Source organism: Dermochelys coriacea, chromosome 6 (genome assembly GCF_009764565.3).
Source record: "Dermochelys coriacea isolate rDerCor1 chromosome 6, rDerCor1.pri.v4, whole genome shotgun sequence".
NCBI classification, from domain to species: domain Eukaryota; kingdom Metazoa; phylum Chordata; order Testudines; family Dermochelyidae; genus Dermochelys; species Dermochelys coriacea.
Window position 1 is genome coordinate 87,704,563 of NC_050073.1, and position 25,256 is coordinate 87,729,818.

Genomic DNA, 25,256 nt, shown 5'->3' on the forward strand with positions numbered 1-25,256 from the left:
AGCAAACATATCTGCAGGGGACATGAATTCTGCGCATGCACAGTGGTGCAGAAGTCCCCTAGGAGTAATTGGCTTGTTTCGGGCAGGCAGATGGATACTGCACAGCAAACATGTTTTGTGGTCCAGACAGAAGTAATCTAATAGTAATCCATTCCTTCTGTCTAATATTTTCAGCCCCTTCAGCCCAAGCATTTCAAATTGCTTTATAAACACTAACAATCCCCCTTGTGAAGATTCATCCATGTTTACTAGAAGGGGAAACTGAGGCACAAAAGTGATTTGCTCATAGTCACACAGTAAAGACTATAGAAGAATTAGGAATAACCCCAATAAATCCTGACTTCCAGTCCTGTGCTGAGATCACCAAACCATCCTTTCTCCCCATCGCAGGCCACTGGGACTGGCTGGCCTAGGGACTGACTCCACTTTGCCCATTATGCTGTGACACTTTGAGCTTTCATTTTCATTGTGGCACTTTCCAAGTAATTTAAACAATCCCCCTCCAGACTATTTCTCGTTTCAAATTCAACATCTGCAGGTCCTCATGAATAATGCAGTTCTGATTAAACTTCTCCAGGCTCTCAGCTCACCTTAGTGCCTGATTTCTAGGCGAGGTTCACCCCCTTTCTCTCCCCCCCCGCTCCCTGGTCTCTCGGTTATAGCTGAACACTGACAGCTTCCCTCCCTTTCCCCCACATCCTCAGGTGGTGAGAGAGCATATGAAATGTTCCTAGACTCATCCCTGCTCCCCCCTCAGGCCCCGATGTGGCATGGCTCAGTAGCAAGGCCAATCACAAATCCAGTTGCACAACAAGAAGGGAAAGAGATGTAGCAGGGAATAATCTTGCACGTAAATGGTAAGGGCAACAGCTGCAGCGTTCTTTGCCTGCCATCGTGCCTGTGGGGAGACACAGGGCAGCGATGATGACATTGAAGATTTGAGCCACAGCAGGAGATTAAAATCAGAGCAAAAAGAAAAGTGTCTGTAGACGTTCTTTTGCTGCTGAATATCCAGGGATTCTTCCTATGTCTCACAGGGCTCCAATGAGAAGAGAAGTTTATATAAACAAGCAGCTGAGAACAATCCAAGGATGACAGCACATGACCCAGCAAGAGACTCCAAAAGGGACTGCATGTAAAGCTGTTAGTTTCTTCAGGCACTGGGAAGGCAGCTGTCTGTCCAGTTCAGCATTATCTCTAGACTCCAGACACACAATAAACCTTAGCTACATCATTATTCACCTCATACTTAGTCCTATGCGCTATCACAGTTATAATCAATGATCTCTGCCCCTGCTATCAGAGCATGGCCTTTGAGAAAGTAACTACAACCACCGCTTTTTAAGCCTCCCCACCTAGAATCAGAAGCAATCCCAACTTCCAGGGGTTCCAGCTGCTTACATTAGAGCTCAATTTGGCACTTCATTTCTTTCATCACCCACTGGCCCATCCCAATTATTTCTCACTCAGCAAAAGCTTGAGGAAAATTTTCTTTTCTCATGCACTTCCCAAAGGAGCCTCCTCAATAGTTTCCCTTCTATCTTTTACCCATTTCAGAAGCACTGATCCAACCTTTCTTTGAAATGCTCATATAAATGCTTTTTCTAATCCAAGTTCTGTCTCTATCCTCATCCTTTCTTCTTATTGCTGCCAAGGCATCTCCCTCAATCACCCAACATACTTCATTTGCATTTAAGGAGACTGGCTTTGCTCCACCTATCAAACAGATCTTATGTGACTGACAGCATCCATTCCTCTACTGTAGAGCTATGTCAATATGGCATCCCCTTTGCTTCAGTAATAGGCTATTTGTTTTCTGAATTCAACCTTGATTACTACTTTTAGGTACAGGATTGCCCCTTCACTGTATGGGTGCTTTTTCACTTTGCCTGGTTCAGCCGCCTCAGTTCCTGGCTCCAACAAGAACTAAATGCTGCTACTTCATGGGAAGAGACGTCCCCAAACTCTAGAAACAAAAGGCAGAAGAGTTCAATACATATTTATGTTCTGCTTTTGGAAAGAAGCAGGATGATGCACTCTGAACACAGGAGTATGATGAAGTACAGTCCATTAGTAACTAAGAAAAATATTAAACAGCATCTGCTAGGGATAAACATTTCTAAATTAGCAGGCCCAGATAACTTGCACCCAAGAGTCCTAGAAGAGTTGGCTGAGGAGATCTTTGTTCATCTTACATTAATTTTTAATAAATCTTGGCATACTGGGGAAATTCCAGAGGACTGGAAGAGTATCAATGTGCTAATATTCAAAAAAGAGCAAACAGGATGACCTGGGTAGTTATATGCTGGTTGGCCTGATATCAGTCCTGCACAAAACAATGGAATAAGGGATAGCTCAGTGGTTTGAGCATGGCCTGCTAAACCTAGGGTTGTGAGTTCAATCCTTGAGGGGGCCATTTAGGGATCTGGGACAAAAAAAATTGGGGATTGTGCCTGCTTTGAGCAGGGGGTTGGACTAGATGACCTCCTGAGGTCCCTTCCAACCTTGATATTCCATGATTCTAATAGTTGATATGAGATTCAATTAATAAAGAATTAAAAGGATCAGAATATAATTAATGCTCACCAACATGGATTATGGAAAATAGTGTGACAGATATGGCAATTTCCTGGACAAATCTTACTGAATTATTTTAAGTATCTTAGGAATTTATTGTTTAAAAAATGTATAATTGTGGCATTGTAAATAACTTCTTTAAGGGAGAAACAGGACTAAAGTAAATCCTGGGAAGTGTTAAGAGCTTCAACAGACTCTTTTAAAACAAAGGGCCAAACAAGATTGAATTTGTAGTTGAGTGGATTTTCTAAGAAATACTTGGAAGGAGAGGAATTCAAATTACCCACCTCCAGACGCATCCTTTTGAAGCTATGCCTCAAGGAGATCAAACACCAAAACTGGATAAAATAGTAACTCAGATTCATGGCTGTGCTTGTTCTGAGCCAAGGTAGCTATGAACTTGTAACTACAAGAAAAAAAAATCCCTTTGAGGGATCTGAAGGTCTGTTCACCTGCCAGAGCCCTTGTTGAAGTTTGAGTGACGTCTGGTAAGCTTGTTAGCATGTGTATAGGTTCTTTTATTGTTTTGAATATTTTCTCTGTAGTGCTTTCATCTTAAGAATAAATGTGCTTGCTTCGAAAGCACTGTGGGATAACTGAACTGTGGCAATTATGCTGTTTATAGTCCGAAGAGAAAAGCAAAACAGGCCTGCTGAGGCAGTTGGATTTACTGGAGATTTCATAGTGTAGGCAGGGAACTGTGTAGTCAGATCAGGAGAGAGAGAGATGCATGGAAGGAGACTCAAAGAGCTTGGCTTGTTTAGCCTAACCCAAAGAAGGCTGAGGTGAGATATGATTGCTCTCTATAAATACATCAGAATGATAAATACCTGGGAAGGAAAGGAGTTATTTAAGTTAAGCACCAATGTGTACACAAGAACAAATGAATATAAATTGGCCATCTACAAGTTTAGCCTTGAAATTAGAAGAAGGTTTGTAACCACCAGAGGAGTGAAATTCTGGAACAGCCTTCCAAGGGAAGCAGTGGGGGCAAAAAACCTAACTGGCTTCAAGACTGAGCTTGATAAATTTATGGAGGAGATGGTATGATGAGACTGCCTACAATGGCATTTAGCCTATCTGCGACTGCTAGCAGCAAATATCTCCAGCTGTTGGAGATGGGACATTACCTGGGGAGGGCTCTGAGTTACTATGGAGAATTCTTTCCCAGGTGTCTGTCTGGTGGATCTTGTCCACATGCTCAGGGTCTAACTGATCGCCATATTTGGGGTCAGGCAGGAATTTTCCTCTGGGTCAGATTGGTAAAGACCCTGGGGGTTTTCACCTTCCTCTGCAACATGGGGCACAGATCACTTGCAGGTTTAAACTAGTGTAAATGGTGGATTCTCTGTAACTTGAAGTCTTTAAACCATGATTTGAGGACTTCAGTAATTTAGCCAGAGGTTGGGGTCTATTACAGGAGTGGATGGGTGAGGATCTGTGTCATGCAATGTGCAGGAATTCAAACTAGATGGTCCCTTCTGACCTTAAAGTCTATGTCTTTGCCCAAGAGAGGTGATGGTTGGGGAGGCAGAAGCCTAAGAGTGGATGCCCTTGATGGACCACAAGGGGGAAATACAGGTTCAGTTGCCATGAATTGTGATGTATAGGTTTTTTCAAACAAACCTGATTTCATTTTTTTGATATGATCACAAATTTGGTTGATAAAGATAACTACATAGATGTAATAAACTTATACTTTTGTAAGGCTTTTGATTTAGTATCAGGCTATATTCTGATGAAAAAATTACCACTACATAAAATCAACAAGTTAAATGGATTAAGAACTGACAGATCTTGTTAAGTAATTGTCAGTGGGCGGGGAGGTTCTAATGGGGTTTTAGGCCTGATGCAATTCAATATTTTTATCAATGATCTGTAAGTAAATATAAAATCAGTGCTGATAAATTTTGTGAATGACATCAAAATTGATGGAGTGGTAAATAATGAGGAAGACAGGGCAGTCATTTAGAGGGATCTGGATATCTTGGTAGACTGGGCCCACTCAAACAAAATGTGTTTGAATACAGCCAAATGTAAAGTTACACATCTAGGAATAAAGAATGCAGCGTGTACCTATAGAATGGGGGAAATGTATCCTGGAAAGCAGTGACTCTGAAAAGGACTTAGGGGGTCATAGTAGACAGACAACTGTTGTTATTGCTGTGGCAAAAAGGGCAACGTGATCCTTGGATGTATAACAAGGCAGTTGTCAGCAATCCCTTGGAGTTCAAGGATGATTGTCTTCCCACAAAATGGGAGTAGTGTGTGTAGGAGCAGGGAGGTGATTTTATTTTTGTATATGGCTGTAAGACTGGGGCCTGTCTATAGTGCCCTCTTTCAGCTGGATCTTGGCTTACTCTTGCTGAGCCAGCGCCCTCCCTAGGGGAATTGTGTCTGGAACCTTCCCACAGAATCCAGGGAATGTAGTTTCCATCAGGGTCAGTTGTTGTGGTTTTCATTTGTATTGCAAAGTCTCCTCAGCAAACAAGATCAAAACTTCCCCAAGTTAGTCTCTCACCCCCCATAAATTCCTGGTTTACCTCAGAGCCTTTTGATAATAGGACTTCCCACAGTCTCTCTTCTCTCATTTTTGTTTCTGCAAGTAGTTCCTTCCAGAGTAGCTCCATCTTCTGGCAGGTATTGGAGCTCCCCCTCTTCATTGCCTGCTCCTTCTTTTATGAAAATCAGCCAGTTAAGCTGCAGGTCTTCTACCAGGTGCAGTGGGCAGGGCTAATCAGCCAGCCAGCTGCTGACCTCTGACCTCAGTCGAATGGTATCCCTTACCTTCACAATGGCATTGGTGACACCAATACTGCATACAGTTCTGGTATCCACATTTTTAAAAGGATGTTGAAAAATTGGAGAAGGTGCAAAAAAGAGCCACACATACACAAAATGATTTGAGGGCTGGACAAAATACCTTACAGTGAGAAACATCTGTTTAGCTTATCAAAAAGAAGACAGAGAGGTGACTTGATGACAGTGGTGGTGACTTCCTCCTTTCATGGGGAGGAAATACTAGGTACTACAGAGCTCTTTAATCTAGCAGGGAAAAGCGTAACAGGAACCAAGGGCTAGAAGCTGAAGTCAGGCAAATTCAAATTGGAAATAAGGCACACATTTTCAATAGTGAGTTTGATTAACCGTGGAACAAATTACCTAGGGAAGTGGTGGATTTTCCATCTCTTGAGGTCTTCAAATCAAGATGTCACTCTTGATTATAAACTTTAGCCAAACACAAATTACTGGGTTCAATACAGGGATAACTGGCTGAAATGTAATGGCCTGTGCTATACAGGAGATCAGAGTAGATGATCTAATGGTGTCTTCTGGCCTTAAAAATGTATGAATCCACTTCTATCTCCCTCCTCACCCTCCAAAATGCAGCCATCGTCTCTGTCCTCCACTCAAATTTCATACACCTACTTACTGTCAAAATAGCAGCTGTTTGACTTGTCCAACTATTTTTTGCCTCCCACATTTCACAAGCCTGTAAACCTCCCTCTTGCCCCTCCCCATATTGCCATCATCAGTCACGCTCTGAAAGAAATCCTCAAACGTTATTATTCTTAGTATTACTGGAGTCCATTGTACTAAGTACTGTAGAGATGCCTCCTCTTTCTCACAACTCTAATTCCCCAAATCTTCCCAACTTCAGCCATTTATCTCATTTGCATCCAGGAAACACATCAGCCACTTCCAACCGCTAAAGCCTTTGATCCTCTCTTGAACTTTGGAATCCCTTAATAAATCTCCTTCCTAGTCTTCGATATTATACCATATATAAAAAGAATACAGTGAACATGAGCCTCACATTCAGTTTAGAAATAAGAATGATTAAAATATTCTTTATCTGGTCTACCCAATTCCTAAAGCTCAGTCATTTGAATGCACAGTCCGAAAGAAAAATTAGATTAGGCTAGATATTTCAGTATGAAACCATTAAGAATTTCCCTTTTCATTACACTCAAACTTTGCCAGACATTGGTATTGCTATAATGGATCACATCAGGCCAGTATCGGATCCTTCAGAGAAAGGTGTAAAAACACTGCAGTGGGCAGATGTGGGATAATCCACACCCCATATTATTAGAGATTAGATCTAGATGTAATTAGCCATTGGCTTAAACCTGAGTCTGTGAGTTTGGCGCTCATGAAAATGAGAATTCAGCATAGACCCAGGACTAGAAAAGGCTGTTTGACTTGTACAACTATTTGGACTAGGGGCTAGGCTAGGCAAACTTCTTCCACACAGACCTGCCAGGTAACACAGGACAGCTAAGCAGGCCCTTCATGTCTGGAAGACCTTTTGTATTCTACTTTTAAACATTTTACATGTTGATCTACATCTATCTGCAGGTGCGCATGCGCGCGCGCACACACACACACACACACACTTTATATATGTTAGTTTGCTTTTTACATTTCCCTCTTCTCTCTGTTACCCAGCAAAAAGTTCCCCAACTCTTTCTGGAGGTTGGCTACTCGTATACACAAAAACTAACTGTCCCGGATCTTAGTAAATTCCAGAGAGACATCCAGTTTTTCCTTCAGCTATACTACTGTTGTTTTGTTCTATCTTAGGGGCGGGCAAACTTTTTGGCCCGAGGGCCACATCGGGATTGCAAAACTGTATGGAGGGCCAGGTAGGGAAGGCTGTGCCTCCCCAAACAGCCTGGCCCCCACCCCCATCCACACCCTCCCTCTTCCCGCCCCCTGACTGTCCCCCTCAGAACCCCCGACCCATCCAACTCTCTCGCTCCTTGTCCCCTGACCGCCCCCTCCTGGGACCCCCCACCCCTAACCGCCCCCCTGCCCCAGGACCCCACTGCCATCCAACCCCTGCTGCTCCCTGACTGCCCGCCCCCTATCCACACCCCCGCCTCCTGACAGGCCCCCGGGACACCCACGCCTATCCAACCCCAACCCCTGTTCCTCGTCACATGACCGTCCCCCACATCCAACTGCTCCCTGACTGCCCCCCAGGACTCCCTGCTTCCTTACCATGCCAGAGCCAGCCACACCACCACACAGCCTGGCAGGAGCGGTGGGCCAGAGCACTGGCGGTGCGGCGAGCTCAGGCTGGCTGAGGGGGGACAGCAGGGGAGGGGTCAGGGGCTAGCCTTCCCGGTTAGGAGCTCAGGGGCCAGGCAGGACAGTCCCGCAGGCCGGATGCGGCCAGTGGGCCATAGTTTGCCCACCTCTGTTCTATCATGTCAGTTGTAAGTCCACTTTACCTGGTCACTACTCACTTTGTAAAATAAGCTCTCCTTCAAATTTCTCTTACACGTGTTCCCTCCACTTCCTAGTTGTGGTCTATTGCACACCCTCAAATAGATCCTCAACACTTGATACACTAAATCACTGAATCAACCACCAACACCCACTCAATTAAGGAACTGGGTTAACAGAAAAGGTGAAACATCCCTCTTCTAGAAGTCGCATGATAGATTTACCTTTAGGTGCTATAGGAACACTAACATTTTGATACATCTGCCTCTCCTATACTATTTATTGACTTGTTACTACATGCTGGCCTCTATTATGAGCTTTCTTCAAGTAAAATGCTGCAGCTTGGACACTTCTTTAAACATGCAGTAACTTACACTTTATGAAGCGATAGCACAATTTTCATGGACGTCTGTAACCTGCTACTGATATAAGTTTTTAAATCTTTTTACTACTACTACATGTGAGGCAGGCATTATGCTGCTATTCCAGTCTTGGAGGCTCCAGTCCCGATCTACATCTCTTGCTACTGTAGTCTAGGGCTGTAAGGTCCACCAGGTCTCAAACTCAGGCCCACAGAGCTGCCAGCCAGCAGACACCTCCATGCTGCCACCCAGCAGCAGATATAACCAGCCTGCACTCCACAACCCATGACCCGCTGTGGACACACCATGGAAAGTCCTGCTTCAAGGGGTCTGACAGGCAGCAGCTTCATGGCTCTTGATTATATAAACCCAAGTGGCATTCCAGGAAGCATCCATGCAACAGCATGGATCTCCAGGAGCTGCTATGACCATTTCTGCTCCTTGCTTTTGAACTCCTGGCTTTGACCTTGCCTCAATTTGATTCTTACTTACCTCCTCACCCAAACCCTGAACCCTGACTTGAACTCCAATCATCGGTATCGACCCTGACCTGGAACTTGATTACGAACTTCTCCACTTTGCTCTGCCTCAGGTTTGACCCTATTCTAACCCTTTGCCCTGACTGCCCATGTCAGGATCCTGACATGGGCCTGTCCCATAGCAGGGGCCTGCATTTATAGTGAATTTTGTATTGGTTTTTGTAATGTGGACCAATACACACTAGGAACAAGGTTTAATCATTGAGCATATCTGACGCCGTACTAGCACAGATCATGTGCCTGAGCTTTGCCCAGCTGAGGGACTCATAGGTAACCAATCAGGAGTCTGAAGGCTACACCAAATTGGCATAACAAAGCATATTACACATATTACAACTGTCTCATCTTTTATATGAAGGTATGGTCTGTGAAGACTACCAGTGTTAGCAAGCAATACTTTATCTTCATCCAAATGGCTCTTCTTCACTTCCATGGGCAATGTACTTACACATATTCACCATTTAGACTGAGGTGAAGAAATGTCTGCTGGGACATGTAGCCCTTCTGTATTAAAATTGAGGGTGGCCATAGGTTGCACTACAGAACACATGGCACCACTGAAACTGGTCTAGCCCCTATTTTGTAACAGACGCATTTAAACTTCATGCCACAGCTTTATATGAGTGTAAAGGGGGGGAAATAAAAATACAGAAGTGAAAAGAACAAGACGTTTGAAAGAAGAGTTATTTATTACAAAATCAAAGTCCAAATTCTACCTCTGATTTTCTGTGAATTCCTTTACAAAATACATTTTTAGTTCAAGGGAAGCTCTCTCCCATCCTTTTACACTGCATTTAGTATACCACACTGCTCTGCAATTGAATAGAATTAGGAGCCAACAGTCAAATAATACATGTATAGAGACGTACACAAAAACCACCAAAATACGTTAATATTAGCAGCATTAATAAGGTTCATAATGCAGAAGGATAGGGTCACAAAAGAAGCACATCATCACTTTACCTCCAAACTTCTGTTCAGTTCTGGGTATATTTTCCAGGATAGATCACTCCTTTAATATGACAGGGTAAACCTGCCTGCCTAACTTTTAGGAGTCTACATAAATAAAATAGCAATAGCGCCTTCAGTACTAATAACCCCCTTAGCTCCCTCCCAAATAGTATGTGCAACAGTCGGTAGCCCTTGATCTCCAAACATAGAGTATGAAGTGTATTTCAGAAAAAAAGTAACACAGGAACAGCCATATGGCTTGGCTTACTGCCATGGAGACAGATCAAGTTCGGTCCTGGTTTCTTGCTTTTCAAAGCTGCTTAAAGGGGCTGGGCATGCTGTGGACATAGCATCATCTCCTACCTTTCCCCCCTCAAGGAGAAAGCGCCTTATGATGCTCTAACACTCCTCAGCTCCCTCCCCGCCATGACATACACCTGACCAGTTAGGAGGGGTCATTTGCTCTGAAGGGGGAAGTCCCAATCCAGGTGCCCCAGCTGATGATACAAGGCCACCATGGAAGGATGCTCAGGGTCCAGCAGGGACATAAGAAAAGAAAAGAAGGGGTATTCTAGTGGTACATAGCACACAGCTCATTTACACAGTGCTGGTTATTGCATCCAGAGACCATGTCACATGGGCATGACCCTTGGAAGGGAAGCCACCAGGTCTGCCAACATTTGAGAGCTATGAATAGGAACATTTTGGAAGAAAATACAGGCACACCTTTCATCTCCACTGAAACACACTGGATGAGACCCCCAGAGGCACAAACAAGAGGGACAGTTGGCAGGAGTCCCACCCTTTGAACTCTCTCTGCTGATGCAGTTAAAGAAGTCAGTTATTATAGCTTTCTACTACAAGGCCTTTGCCATGAGTGCATTTGCCAGGCATTCTGTTCCTTGAGGACATGGCAGCTCAGCCCAACTCTGGTCCAGGCTCTTCTGGAAACTGGATGCACATCCAAAGGGCTCAGTTATTAGTGGACCAGCCTAGAAAGGAGCACAGGACTTTGGGAGGGGGGAAGGGCAGAAGGGGATATAAAAAGCTGGATCATATTAATTTGTTCTGAGTGTCAGTAAAACAAACCATTCAATTAAGACTTCAAAAGAAATTATCTGCAGATAAGACTGATGCTGGCTTTCCTGCTAGCAGATCTGGGGATAGCTGCATCACACAGTGATGATGAACTGCAGACGTGTTTATCTGTGAGTCTTCCATGACTGCCCCAGCAAAGGCACTTTCAGGACCACAACTCTGTCCCAGAGATATGAGCTCCTAGCTCTGTGGAATTAATTCAGTCACTGCTGCTGGAATGGGCATGCATGCCCCTGCAGTGATTGCCAATAGAACCTCCGTTGAGGTGAGTGGAATGCCTAAAATAAGCTGGATATGCTGAACTCAAGCCCTTCTTTGTATCCTCCAAAGACTGAAGAAGTGAAAACACAGTTTTACAGTATAAATCTGAGGAAAGAGCAGGAATGGGAATTTTGAAGCCTGCAGAGGTTTACAATTTGGCTCCACAGCCTGAATTCAATGACATCCCCAACAATAATGGATGGCTGTCTGGGAAACCTCATAGGGAGCAGCTGCTCCAGACAGCAGCATCCTCTGGCCTGTGAAAGCACCACTAGCTATTTCCACATGATTGGGGAAGGGGACAAATGAGTTGTCCTCAAGATGAACCAGCACTCATTCCACAGTCAGGAATGCCAGACTGAACTGAACTAAACTAGTGTTTATCAAGACCTAGAACCCAAGCAGAAAGTCTACAGATGATCTTGTGGAGACCTCTGACCAAACAGAGGCAACGCAGAGCGATAGCTCCCTCCTCAAGACAAAGGTCAGTTTTACTGCACCCACTGCTTCAAATCTGCACAGCTCTGGAAAGTGTGTCCAAGCTTAAATGCTGCTGCAGTGCCAGTAGAAGCAGCACAAATTAATAGATTTTGTAGGTCTCACAAACACAAAGACACTGTTTTGTTCTCGGTGATGGCTTGGTGAATTTTTCAAGAAATAGATATTTAGGGTCAGATCCTCAGCTGAGATAAGATAGCATAGCTCTGCTAAAGACAAGGGAACATCAGTTTGCACCAGCTGAGGACTGGCTCTTAGAATTCAGAAGATGAACCCCCCAGGCTGTACCCATTTTAAAAAGCTAGTTATTAATGTCGGAGTGCAGTCCTTTTAATACCCTAACTCAAGAGTCTGGTCACGGGCTGTTCATTATTGTGGGACAACTAGATTTTTTTTTTGGTGTGTCCCCGCACGTGGACAGTGGGATGCACAGGGGCCAAGAAGCGGGTTAGCTCTTCTGCCAGTCAGAAACTTCCAGTGAGAGGCATCCAAACTCCCAGCACCAAAGACAAGCAGCCTCTTGTTTGTACTGAAACTGAAGTTGACCTGGGCACAAAAAGCTGGAAGGGAGAGAGAGTCAGGTGGTGTTTTCAGCTAGCCAACTCAAGCTCCCCACAAATCTGAAGCGGACCTATTAGTGCAGCAGAGGAGACAGGAACAATGACCAAGGAGAGGCCCAGCTTTCTCATGTTACCCCTGAAGTTCTTACTGCTCCACTTCCTCAACAATAGAGGTTGCTAAATCAACATTTTGACTTAGCTAAAAGGTCCTATGATAGCAAAGATGTGTGAACCACCTTTGGGACCATCCTACATAGGTACCTACTGATTTCTTACTTCTCAGTAGCAAGGGACTGGTTTGCTGCCGTTCATGCCTAGATCACTGCTGGGTCTTCAGTGTTTGGGGGTATTTTGCATCTCAATCCACCCCTTACATGAATCCCTGGCACTTCCTCCCATTGGCAGTGGGACTTCTGCTGGAAAAATCTACTCTCATGACATCATAGCATTAAGCTGATGTTCTTACTGGCAATATAAGATACCCAATAACATTATTAAAAATAAGGCAGCGTAATGCCTGCCTGTTATATTACCACCTGTTTATAATCCGTTGCTGTTTTTCCACATGTCAAACTAAACAGGATTTGGTGATGTTTTCAACCCTCTCCCTCATCCTTCTTTCCTACATATCATCTCTGAGCAGCCTTGACTAAGCCAGAGGGGAGCACTTCCTACCACAGTAAATAGAAAGAGATCATCAAACCCAGCAGTTAATTACAGTAATGACCCCCCATCATGGACTGTCAGCAGGGGATTAACTCAAAATCTTTAGCATCAAAAGCAAAGGCCTATACCACTTGAGCTGGTACCAGTAGTAGGTTCCTATCTTGTATGTGGACTGGCCTCTAGAAGCGGATATGACATACTGAGCCACCATGTTAAAATAGCGAGCAGCTGCCTTACTGAACATTCCTACATTTCCTCTATTAAAGTGACAGCAGGTCTGAACTGAGCCTCAGCCCAGCATACAGCACACCCATCCAGCCTGATCTGGGGATGTTAGTACAATCTCTATGCCAACAGCCTTTCATGTTACAGATAACCCATTAGAATCCATGGAGAGGGGAGTATAGCAGAACTCATCTATAAAGTCAGACACGCTCACCAGTTACTGATACTCACCCAATACATATTCAGGAGCAGGATTGAGAGGCAAAGCAGGGAATCTGAAATGAAGGGTTTGATCTCCTTGATACATATGCAAAATTGCCTCGCAAACCTTGCTCCCTCAAAGGACACACACAACTGGGACTCAAGACAGTTTGTTTTGGATGCTACAGGGTAGTAGTAGTGAATTGAGGGGAAAGAAGTGGAACAAAAGGAACATCTGGGGGAAGGAAGAAAGGAATAGATACCTCATTAAAAAGCTTCCCCACACCTGTTCAAGGACCAGGTCCCTTCCCACCCACCCCCACTGCCTGTGAAGGGACGGATTCAGCATCAGAGAGCTCTCTTCACCAGACAAGCAAAGAGTTTTTGTTCTGGTTTCTCTCTCCCCCTCCACTCCCCGCTTCTCATTTGCCTGGCAGTTTATCATAGTAACAAGAAGTGCAGTGCAGTTTCCTGTTAGAAGAAAACTGCCTTCAGCAGAGGAATATTAGTGGTTAAATACCCCAGAACTAGCAGCAGGCTTTGCAGATTCCAGTGACCGCTAAGCCTTAGCATCCTCACACAAAGCAGTTACTGGCAGTAGAACTGCTGGTATCAAAGGAATAATGACCGCTGTCAGCAAGGGTTCCCTATCAGGGCATCCCCAAAGAGGTTGGCCCTTACATCAAAGAACCCAAGACAAGCAATAAAAGAAACCTGCTGCTGCCAATGCAATTATCTTTGGAGCATCTTAGCATCTTCTGACAGAACTGCAAGACTGATGAATTGGAACTGTCTGGCTCTGAGCTGTCATGAGGTTTACCAGTTAGCTACACAGTGATTATTATAAGTGGTTACAGGTGGCCTGAAAGCAAGGGGATATGCAAGGATAAACAATCTCCACTCCTTCTGTTTGCAAAGGGCCTGGGAGACAGGCAAGGCACGATGGCTTATGGAGGTTTCAAGCCACTCAGAGACTTTCAGTTCGGGCAGGTACTAGAAACACAGCATCAGATCAGTGAAACGCAAATGGCTAGGACAGGGCGGTTACCAGACATTCTCCAAAATATATATAAAACACCACCAATAAAAGTTATTAAATATGAAAAGATCCTTAATGTCTCAGGACACTGTGCTTTCTATAGTCAATTCTTTCCTGCAATCAAGTGATTTTCATATGAGCAGAGACAAACAGACAGATGTGTGCAATTTCACCCTCCAACAGATATAAACACATACATCCTCCAAATCACATCAGTGTGGCTGCTGGACAGGCCAAAGCATGACTGTAAAGAATTCTAAGACACATTGCTCGGAGGACCCAGGTCTTCTTTCTGAGCAGTAGCTGGCCTCAGAAGTAGAATCTACTGGACCTATGGCTGGAGTCTTACTCAGAGGGTCTTTCTTGTGGTCACCTTCTGCCAAGACTCAGACTGTGCAAACCAGTGATGAGACAATGGGCTGCTATGGGGAGCAGATTCCCCAGAGTTCTCCAGAGTGGTGCTTCACAGCTATTTGCCTCAAAGTGCCCATGAATCAGCTTGACACTTGGTAGTTCTTGTGTTTCTTATTCCCTTGTTCAGGCTGCCTCCTGCCGGCTCTAGAACTCCCACGATTCCAGCCACCTGAGCCCTGTCATTGGGCTGTTGGGATCTGAAGCCATAGGTCCCACCATCCCATAGGACAGAGGATGGAAGAGGTAGAAGCTGTGGAGATGATCAACACACCTGTCAAGGTCTGATTAACTGCTCAGTACCAAGGTCACAGAAAAAGCTGAGTCATGTGGATGACCTATGGGAGTTTCCATTTGGGGCCCACTCTCTCCTGCTCAACAACATTAATACAGCCAGGTACGTGGCCTTACCATGGGTGGGATGGGATTGGGAAGCCTATAAACATGTTTAATCTATATATTTTTACAGTATAGCATAGACCAATAGTCTGGCACCATGTGGGGTGGGGATCAGTCTGTATCTGCTGAGCGGTGGGGAAAAGGGGAGCCAGTCCAGCTGACAGCATTTGTACCCACTGAGCTCCGGGGTTAAACAAAGAGATTCCCTGTAATGAAAAGGTTTCTGCAAACTCATTACCAGGAGACAGACAAAAGCTGTCAAAGCTGAATCTGGTTCATATGAAGGATTCAGGGCTGAGTTTGTTACTATCCGAGAGTTTAGCAGAGGACAAAAAGGGGAAAGGAGCTGGGAGAGTGAAAAGTTAAAAACAACACGTGTCAAGGAGCCAACGGTTCCACTGATACAACCGATATTGTTTTACATACAGAAGCAGCTCAGCTTCTGGCTCTCTCTCACCTGTACACAATGAGCAGCATTAGTGCCAGCATCCCATATGTATACACCCTCCTCCCCACAAAGCAGGACAGGCACCCAGCAAAGAACTTCAGCAACGTGTCCCATGTAATTCCTAGGAAAAGAAAATAAAATTAATAACTAGAGGCACCATGCTGGAAGCCAGGAGAGAGATGCAGGCTATATTTGCTACATTCAGTCACAAACGAATGCTGATAAAGCTCTATATGAACAAAGGACCAATTCTGTTTTTAAAGTCTGATCTCTTATTGACCCTTAGCAGAAGAAGTGAAGCTTTCTATCTCTAGAAATTTGGTTTTCCCAACATTCCCACTGGAATAAAATACTTTAGATTAGTCTTGACAGCTAGAGGTATCAGACCGCAAAATTACATAATTCCGATTACAATCTTGCTTCTTCGGTCCCCTCTATTTCAAGTGCAACATGATTTCAGTAGCTGAAGGCTCATGTACTACCAGGGTCAGAGATAAATGCTTTATACCATTTGAGAACAGGGACTTCCAGTTTACAGAGCCATAAAGCTTTATTTCTTAGTGGTCTGAAGACAGATTGCTAAAAATCATGTTGGAATTGAAATGGATTATTTTAATGTATCATTTGTATTACAGTAGTGTCTAGAGGTCCCAACTGAGATCAAGGCCCCATTACAAAGCACTATACAAAAACAAGTAAGAGGCAGTCCATATCCTGAAGAACTCTAACCAGACAAGATACAGAAAGGGAGCTAAGAGTCAAGGGGAGGTGAAATGATTCACTCAAGTCACATAGCAAGAAAGTGGCAAAGCATGGAAAAGAAGCCAGGTCTCCTAAATCCCAGTCCAATACCCTATCCATTAGCACTGCAGCCTCTTGGAAGTCAAATCAAGATGGTAATCCAAATGACACAACTGTATAGGGTTCGATGTCTTAAGCAGCTAGGGTTAAAAACACTTTTGAACCAGTATACATGTCCAAGCACTAGCCCTGAACCAGAGATCCGAAAGAAAAAAGAAATTGATTTCTTAATTATGTCACTTTAAAAATACCCCTTCCAACTCAGTTCCCCTACTATTCCTCTCTACCTTCAGGGACTCTGCTTTGCAGTATTTACCTGTCAACATGCTAGAGAAAAGCATGGCAGGAAAATAATGATGAAAGTAGAGGACTCTGCCCATCATGAAGAAAGGGAGGTAATGGAGGAGCCAGCCCAGCATGATCTTCCCTCCACTATGTAGCAAGACTTCGAAGAGCTCTGAAACACAAAACATACACTTCAGTAGATGAAACTTCACAACCCTGGGCTACCCTTTCAAACCTCAGCACCAAGGAGGCAGAGTACGAACACCAGTAAGATTGGTAGGAACAGGCTTAGCAGGTCTACGTTCCAAGTGTAGGCCTGGGATCTAATCAAACCCAGCACCCCTCCCCATATTAAACAAGCCTTGGATGAAACTCAGGGAGATCATCACTAAAATTGAAAAAAAAGAATGATCTGCTGCAGATAAAGCACCCCCACCTCTGGAATGTCCCTAACAAGAGTGATAACCACCACGAGAGACACCCGAGCACTGGGAAGTTTTAGGGAGGATACAGAGAGAGACTTAACAAATGGTATAAGATAAGTTTTGATCAGTAAATTTATGCTGACCACCTGCACAAAACAGAAAAGGTCACAAAGAAGTTACAATTTGGACATGAAAGATAAAATGTAAAAAACTTAGGCAGGAAGGAGGACACATAGGTGCCAGCGTGTAATTGGTTACAATTTTTGTTACTTGAGGGTGTGGGATAATGTGATAGGTTTAGTAAATTTGAAGGAAATAACTAGTTTTACCTATATAATGTAAGTGAAAATCAATACTCTTTGGGAATCAACTCTGGACTGCAGTACAACAAGAAACTGCAAGACATTGTACCCTCTGCATGACTGTGACACGCAGAGGCATCGCTGGCAACCCCCAGACGAATGGATCCTGACTGGCCATCGGGTGAAATTTGTCTATATATTGGGAGTGGTGAGCGTAATAGATTTGCTTGGTATGTGTATTTTCTCTGTGTTGCTAATAAATAGATGTTTAGAGCACAGTTGGGTAAGGCTCTTCCACGGGAAAAGGTCCTGCAGACTTGTAGAGCTCTTGGCCCTATGCGTAAAGGCAGGTACTTAACCTGACCAGGTTTCTCCCTCAGCCGCATGGGTAAGAGTAGGTGCCTTATGCCCCGAACCCTTGGAAGGGAAAGGGTGGGAGTGCCTAAATTGACTGGGTGACACCTTGAGCCCTCAATAGGGTATAGGCAGGTTGCCCCAGATTGTGCAGGTAACACAAGGTTACCCACAATATCCCACCTGTATTATTCATGCAAAAAATGTATCACACAGAAATACCTACCAATAGCGTCTTCCTCAATGAATAGATATTTGAAAAGCCATACAAGATGGACCTGCAGAAGACCTGGTCACAGACCTGGCTGGTCTTGCTAACATGAGGTCCTGTAAGGAATAATCCTGCAGTGGCACAGGACAATGGACTAGATGAGGCTTAACAAATCTTTTCAATCTCTGATTTCTAGGATTCTCTCTGGAGTAGCTTGACAGCCATCCCTGATCCTCACTGTCAGCCCATTCCCTGGAAAGGAATGTGGTCTAGTATTTAGAAACAGGGGAACAGGGCAGGAGACCTGGATCCTATTTCCAGCTCAGTCAATAACTCATTGTAGGTATGTCTACACTGCGATAAAAAACGTGAAGTACCAAGTCTCTGAGCCCGGACCAGCTAACTTGGGCTTGCAGGGCTCAGGCTGCAGGATTAAAAATTGCAATGTAGACATTTGGGCTCAGACTGGATCTTGGGCTCTGAGACCCTCCCCACTCACAGTGTGTCAGAGCCTCGGCTCCAGTACTTTTAAATTGCAATTTTTTAACCCCTGAACTGATCTATGCCAGCCACAGCCATGCCACAGGTCTTTTATCACAGTGTAGATGTAACCTCAGTGACCGTAGCTAAAATCACTTCACCTTTTTGTACCTCATTTCCTACCCAATTATCTGTAAAATGGGGGAAACACTGATCTATGTCAGAGGGATGTTGTGAGACTGGATTCCTTAGGGTTTGTGAAGTGCTTTGTAACCTGTGGATGGAAGAGGTTAAGGAAGGAGAAAGGGCTGTTAATATCCTCCTCCTATTACCCTCTCTCTGTCAGCTCCCTAATGGGCACTAGCTAGCATTTCTCCTTTCAGCACAGATGTGTAATATTAATACAGCACATATCACACAGCCATGAACCAGAGAGGGATCCAATTGATCCATCCCTCTTGGGGCCAATGTAGGATTGCTCCCTACAGGATTTTTGCTAGAGCATTCTCCAGTCCAGTTTTACATGACTCGAGGAATGGGGCTTCCTGCATTTTTCCTGGAAAGACTGTTCCATAGTTTTGTATATCTCAATGTCAGGATGATTTTCCTGATATTTAGCCTAAATTTACCTGGTTTTTAATTTCATCCCACTCCTCTTAGTTACAACCCCTTGGACTACTATGAACAATTCTTAAAAACAGACTTTATATCAAGGCTGATGTCTTTCTAAAAGATATGCCTGAATTCAACTGAAATGTGTTGGGCTAGATGAGATATCCGAGTTAAATCTATACCCTGTGTTATGCAGGAGGTCAGAAAAGATTTTCATAATGGCCCTTTACAGCCTGAAGAAACTGTTAATTCCTCTCCCCTTCCTTGGCATTTACATCTTTCCAGGTATAAGATTTAGCATTTCTATAGCATTATATATTTTAAATACTTGTACTCATTGCTGTCATGTTCCTCTTGAACACATTTTGTTCAATTTCTGTGTGATCTGATGTTCCACAGCAGAGAGAGAATGAGCTTTCCTGCAACAGGAAACCAGGATGACAAACCATCACAACAGTGAAGCCTACAAATGCAGCAGAGTAGGAGAGCTGGACTTACCTTTGAGTTCAGCTGTCAGCTGAACTCCCCTCTTCATGGCCACAATAGCGCAAGTTACCATTAGGAGGTACAATCCAATAGTGACCAGATTCAGCCACCAGACCACCTGTGTGGGAAAGAGCAAAGGAGGAGATGGAAGTAGCAGAGAGTGCATAAGACATGATGGAAAACTAACTGTAACCACAGAAGAGAAGGGGAAGAAAGCAGCTAGAGAAGAGTAAAGGCAGGGAGCCACTGTCTCTGGGAAAGCCAGGAGAAAACTAAATATTTGCTAAAGGCAGAAGTCACTTCTTTTGTAAAAATCCCCCACTTACCGGGTTCCCCAGCAAATAAACTCGATAATCTGTTTCATTGACTCCAGAGAAACGCAGGCCCTGAGGAGGGACAGGGACAGGGTATCAGAGGAAATTAAAATGGGTTTGTGTCTACTGAGCCCACATCAACCTTCAAACTCACTGAGGCTCCCAAAGAGAGTCAGCAGTGAGAAAAGTTTCTTCTCATGCCAACAAAAGGGTTATTTCAACAGCGGCTGAAGTGTAGTCCATGCACTTTAATAAAGAGATGCAGTCCCACAGCTCTGCAGTTTGGGTGCCATACCCCTATCAAAAGCACTTGCAATCAGACAGGAAGGTGGATTTGTCAGCATACCTGGTAGTTGATGGGCCAGTGCCAAGGCTTGGATGTGACTTCATTCTCCTTTGGTTTGAGGCCACTGTTTCCCTATAGGAGGTTGAGAAGAAAATTACAGTTAATAGGCGGTTTTGCTGCAAGTCCTGCATGGCCGCTCTCTGTCTAGGAAGAGCTTCAGAGGCATAGGAAGAATAATCCTGTTTCTGATATGTTCACATGTGTGCATAAGCAAATGCCCTAGGAAGGTTAAGCCTTTTCAGGAGCACCTAGATTTGAACGTCAGGCTTTGCTAGTGCTCCTACAAGCCCATTACTTTGCAGGAAATGAGCTCCTGAAAATCCCCACAACCATTTCATTTTATTGCAAGTCACATCCCTTTGCAATTACAAAGGCCTTACTCTGTTCTTTCATTACACCAGCATGCAGTGATGGAAAAAAATTTCCTGGGGACTGCTTCATAAACCAGTAAGATACAGAGATGCCAGGCTGACATGCAAATCAGAATCAGAGACCAAGCTTAGGTCCCCATTCCGTATACATTGCTGTGTATCTGGGAGCCTCTCCCTTTAATTGCACCAATTGTACACACACTGGAAAGACAACAACTTTGCTCTAAGGCTGTTAAACAACAAGAAGTAAGCCCACCATCTTCAGAGCACAGGTAAAGTATATTGGTTTGAATCTGAGACCATCCCACTAAACTCCAGATATAAACCAAGCATTAGGCTCTATATCATCTAGAGAGAAAAGGGGCTGGGGAAGGAGCTTCACAGTAACTGCCAGCACTAAACCTGGCCCGAGATTTACATGAAGCAGTGACCTGTGAAGCAGCTAACACCTGATAGTAAATAAAGGATTAGATTTGGAGTCTGCATCCTCTAAAAGTATGCAAGCAACTTTCCATGCCTGATTATTTGTACCAGCAAAATGGCTAGCTGGTTATCTAATGCCCTAATCTGCATGCACACATCCAAGCGTACAGAACCTCAGAAATGAAAATCTGGACATGGAATATAAGAGGCTGTGATCTGAAAATTTGGTCCAAAGCACTGAATCGGTTTTCAAATAATTCTCCTTTCACAGTTTCTATAAAAAAGTACACACAGAAAGCTACAGTAAGAACAGTACACAGTCAAGCACTCAAAATTTAGGAAATGCCAGAATTAAGGTTGCCTGTGCAACCTTAATTCAGCCCTCTTCTGCTAATGCATTACAATAATGTCTTTAATTACATGATCCCATAATATTTTTTTCACAGGACTCCTGTCACTGAAGCTGGCCACTAGGGGGAGTGGAGTCACACATTTTGCCAGTGGGTTTACAGCTATTGCTGGCAAGAGGAACGCTGAGACTCAGGAATCCTGGGTTCCATTGCAGGGTCTGAGGGGAGTGGAATCTAGTGATTAAGGACCATTCTGTATCTGCTCTTGCCAAGCCTAACCCCTTCTACCTCTGGCCCCTCCCGTCTATCCTCATCCCTGGCTCCCCACTGCCTTCTTTGACCCATTCCATTCCCCCTGCTCCGCCTCCCCTCAGCTCCATGTCTCATTACCTCACCCCACAGTTCACAGTTGCTCATCCCAGTTCCTACCATCCCATTGTTGTTCATCCCAGTCTTCCTGTTACTCTCTGAAACCCTGTCTCAGTCTCCCTCCCCACAAACCCCCACAGGTCTGGATCCTCACCCATTTGCAGATCAGCCAGATTATTTTCTCCTCCCTGTTGCCTGGATCAGCTGGGCACCAGCACATGAGAAAGAGTCTACCTCCTCTCAGTACTGATACCTAGTGCCACAGCAGCCCCTGGCAACCCGGAGGAGCAACTGCACAGAAAGTCCTGCTCAGGCCCTACCTCCCCATGATGTGATTTTCATGGGGACAGCAACAGACATATCCTGGACACCAGGACAACAAACCCCCTACTAAATTTCAAGTCACTGCTCCAAATGATGGAGACAATATTTGCCTCTCAATTAAATTGTTTTAAGGGTTTTTTTTGTTGTGTTTTTTGCAAAATGGGGAAAAAAGTATTTTTTTCCTCAAACGTCTGAGAAATGGCTGAATTACTTTTGCTGAAATCTTTCAGTAAAATTCAACCTAAGGCAGGCAGCAGGCTTGAAAAATTTCAGCCAAAACCGTTAAAGTTTGCCAACTGAAAAAAGTCTTATAATAGAAAGTGTCACTTAACTATAGGAGTTTTTCCCTCTGCCACCTGATACTTTGTGTATATAGATTTGTGCATGAATATATACACATGCTCCCCCAGTGAATGTTGGTCATCCTCAATGCCTTTTGGTAGATGGAGTGTCAATCAAAGAGCATGATCATGTCACCCTCTAGAAGCTGCATCCTAGAGCAGGAGTGGGCAAACTTTCTGGCCCAAGGGCCACATCAGGATGTGAAACCGTATGGAGGGCTGGGTAGGGAAGGCTGTGCCTCCCCAAACAGCCTGGCCCCGCCCCCTAGCCACCCCCTCCCCCTTCCCGCCCCCCAACACATCCAACGCCCCCCCTGCTCCTTGTCCCCTGACTGCCCCCTCCCGGGATCCCCAGCCCCAAACCACACTCCCCAGGACCTCACCCCCTATCCAACCCCACCCCCGGTCCCGGTCACCTGACAGGCCCCATAGGACCCCATCCAACCCCCCCGCTTCGTCTCCTGACTGCCCCATCCCTATCCACACCCCCGCCCTATGACAGGTCCCCCAGGACTCCCATGCCCTAGCCAACCCCCCCATTCCCCATCCCCTGACTGCCCCCCCGAACCTCCGTCTCATCCAACCACCCCCTGCTCCCTGTCTCCTGATTGCCCCCCGGGACTCCCTGCCTCTTATCCACCCCCCACCGCCCCCTTACCATGCTGCTCAAAGCAGCAGGAGTTCGCAGCCCCGGTGCTCGGATGGAGCCAGCCACGCTGCCCGTGCAGCAGCATAACTGCAGAGGAGGGGGGACAGCAGGAGAAGGCCTGGGGTCTAGCCTCCCCAGCCAGAAGCTCAAGGGCCGGGCAGGACAGTCCTGCAGGACGGATGTGGCCCGCGGGCCATTGTTTGCCCACCTCTGTCCTAGAGGATACCTATAGCTTAAAATTACTATACAAATGTGAATGTTTCCCAGGTTACTACGAAGACCAAGTATTCTCTAGTTTTTTCTTCCCCAATTCTTTATTGCTGAGAACACGTGTGGAAGAAGCCAAATCTTAGCTATTTAAGAACTCAGCTACTCCTATAGGTTTTCCTTCAGTCTGAAATAAGAACGCTCATTTCAAGACAAGAAAATTATTTCCATGGAAACAGTTATGTTGATATTTCCCTACCTAAAACAATATTATAACTGGTTACCATGGAAATTATTAGTATTAATAATGTTACTGAGAATTCCTAGAGCCCCTTTCATTTCAAAAGAGCTTTGCAAACACCACATTAGCCTCAGAGTCTTTTGTAAGATCAGTATCATCCCCATTTTACAGATGGAGAAACTAAGGCACGGTAAAGAGAAGAAACAAGGTCATACAAAACAGTCTCAGATGAGAGGACTACAAGAGCAGTCAGACTCTGAAGAAAAACAAATCTGCTTTTTTGCAAACATCCTCAGTGACAAAGAATGAGGGAAGAGGAAAGCAGAAAACAGAACATGGAAGAGTTTTTTTAAACAATGGGTTTTTGTCTTTTTAAATTTTTCCATCAGATGTTCAAGTATCCCCAAGTGTTTATCCACATACTTTTATGGCCTCCATAACTGCACTATCTGAGTGCCTCACGAGCATTAATGAGCTTATCTTTACAACTGTGCCATGAGGTAGGGAAGTATTAATATCCCTGTCTTACAGAAGGGAACATAAGGCACAGAGAGATTAAATGACTTGCCCAAGGTCACACAAAGTCTATGGAATAGCCAGAAACTGAACCTAGATCTTCCAAGTACCATTTTAGAACTTCAACCATAAGGCCATCCTTCTTCTCTAAGTATAAATCCTTGTAAACTATGGCAATATATATTCTGTCCTATCTTGACGGCTGCTATTCCCTGGACATCACAAGACAGAATATTTCTTTTTAGCTCAAGAGTTAAAAAACAAAACATACACATGACAATCTAGAAATAAAGCGACCCTACCCGGATCATAACCATGTGGGACTCCAGCAGAATCTCTGGAAAGGAAGGTTTCAGAACATCCAGACTGATATTGGGCACTATGGAAAAGATAACAAGTGAATTAGAAGCCTGTACATGCTACCTTCCTTTAATACATACACACACGATAAACTCTCTCCTCCTTATCAAATCTGTGAGTAACCTTCTGGTACCTCCTTGGTTCTCACTGCATTTCATTCATATTCTAAACACAGCCTCTTGCAGTCAAGAAAGTATCCCCAAGTGAATTTCACAACTGATCTACTCATTGATTTCCCACTGTACTTTCAGAAGCGTGAGAAACAGATAAAACTCCCTGAAATAAACAGTCTTTGTGTTTAAGCAGAAATAAGAGCCTCACTGTTCATAGACTATTCTTTATCCACTGATCAGCCATGAATGGGAGAATGCAAAATGCATGACAATGGTAGAAGACGCCGGACCAAATGAACAGCTCAGAATTTATTTCTCTTGGGTTGAATATAGTACTTCTGAAAGGCTGCAAAATGTTAGCAGGTTTTAGAGGTCAAAATCCAGCAAGTTGTGTGATAAAAAATCAGGATGTTGAGTAACGCACAAACCAAGCGGACAGTGAATAAGGCTGTGACGCAGGTCTAACTTTTGGATTGTGCTGGAGGGGTTGTATGTCACAACTGGCATTCTCAACTCTATTCTTACCTCATGTCACAATTCTAGCAACCTCATTATTTGAATGTTCCTGGAAAAGAGAATGAGGCAAGTGTGGAATAGGGCAGTGAAGATCCACACTTCCGAAAAATCATCTAAAAACTTCTACTGTACACTTGCATTCAGAATAGCTCCTTCAATTAAAAAGCTGGTAAGGGGGGGCTCAAAATAAGTCTCATAGTGAAACATCAGTTACAACTTTAACTATCAAGTTGTGACAGCTCTTCCACAATACTTCACACTTCTGCAGCTCCTGAGCTCAAAGTGGGTTATAAACATCATATCTCTCAATCCCACGATCCCCCCATTTTACAATACAGAAATTGAGGCAGAGTGACTAGCCCAAGATGATGCAATAGGTCAGTACCAGAG

General features: G+C 44.4%; 1 protein-coding gene across 6 annotated transcripts in view; it reads right to left on the minus strand.

Annotated features, from left to right (window-relative positions):
• Nucleotides 1-9,383: 9,383 nt before the first annotated feature.
• POMT2 (protein O-mannosyltransferase 2) overlaps nt 9,384-25,256 on the minus strand; it is a 46,870-nt gene continuing 30,997 nt past the window's right edge. For 5 of the 6 annotated variants that reach the window (XM_038406702.2, XM_043516243.1, XM_043516245.1 and 2 more), the window contains 7 exons: nt 24,180-24,256; nt 20,087-20,158; nt 19,753-19,812; nt 19,439-19,544; nt 16,588-16,728; nt 15,480-15,591; nt 9,384-14,876 (listed from right to left, as the gene is read on the minus strand). In XM_038406702.2, coding sequence (XP_038262630.2) covers nt 14,771-14,876; nt 15,480-15,591; nt 16,588-16,728; nt 19,439-19,544; nt 19,753-19,812; nt 20,087-20,158; nt 24,180-24,256 — 674 coding nt within the window. In that variant the 3' untranslated portion in view covers nt 9,384-14,770. Of the gene's footprint in view, nt 14,877-15,479; nt 15,592-16,587; nt 16,729-19,268; nt 19,360-19,438; nt 19,545-19,752; nt 19,813-20,086; nt 20,159-24,179; nt 24,257-25,256 lie in introns of those variants that run through there. The other variant, XM_043516244.1, reaches the window with a different exon arrangement.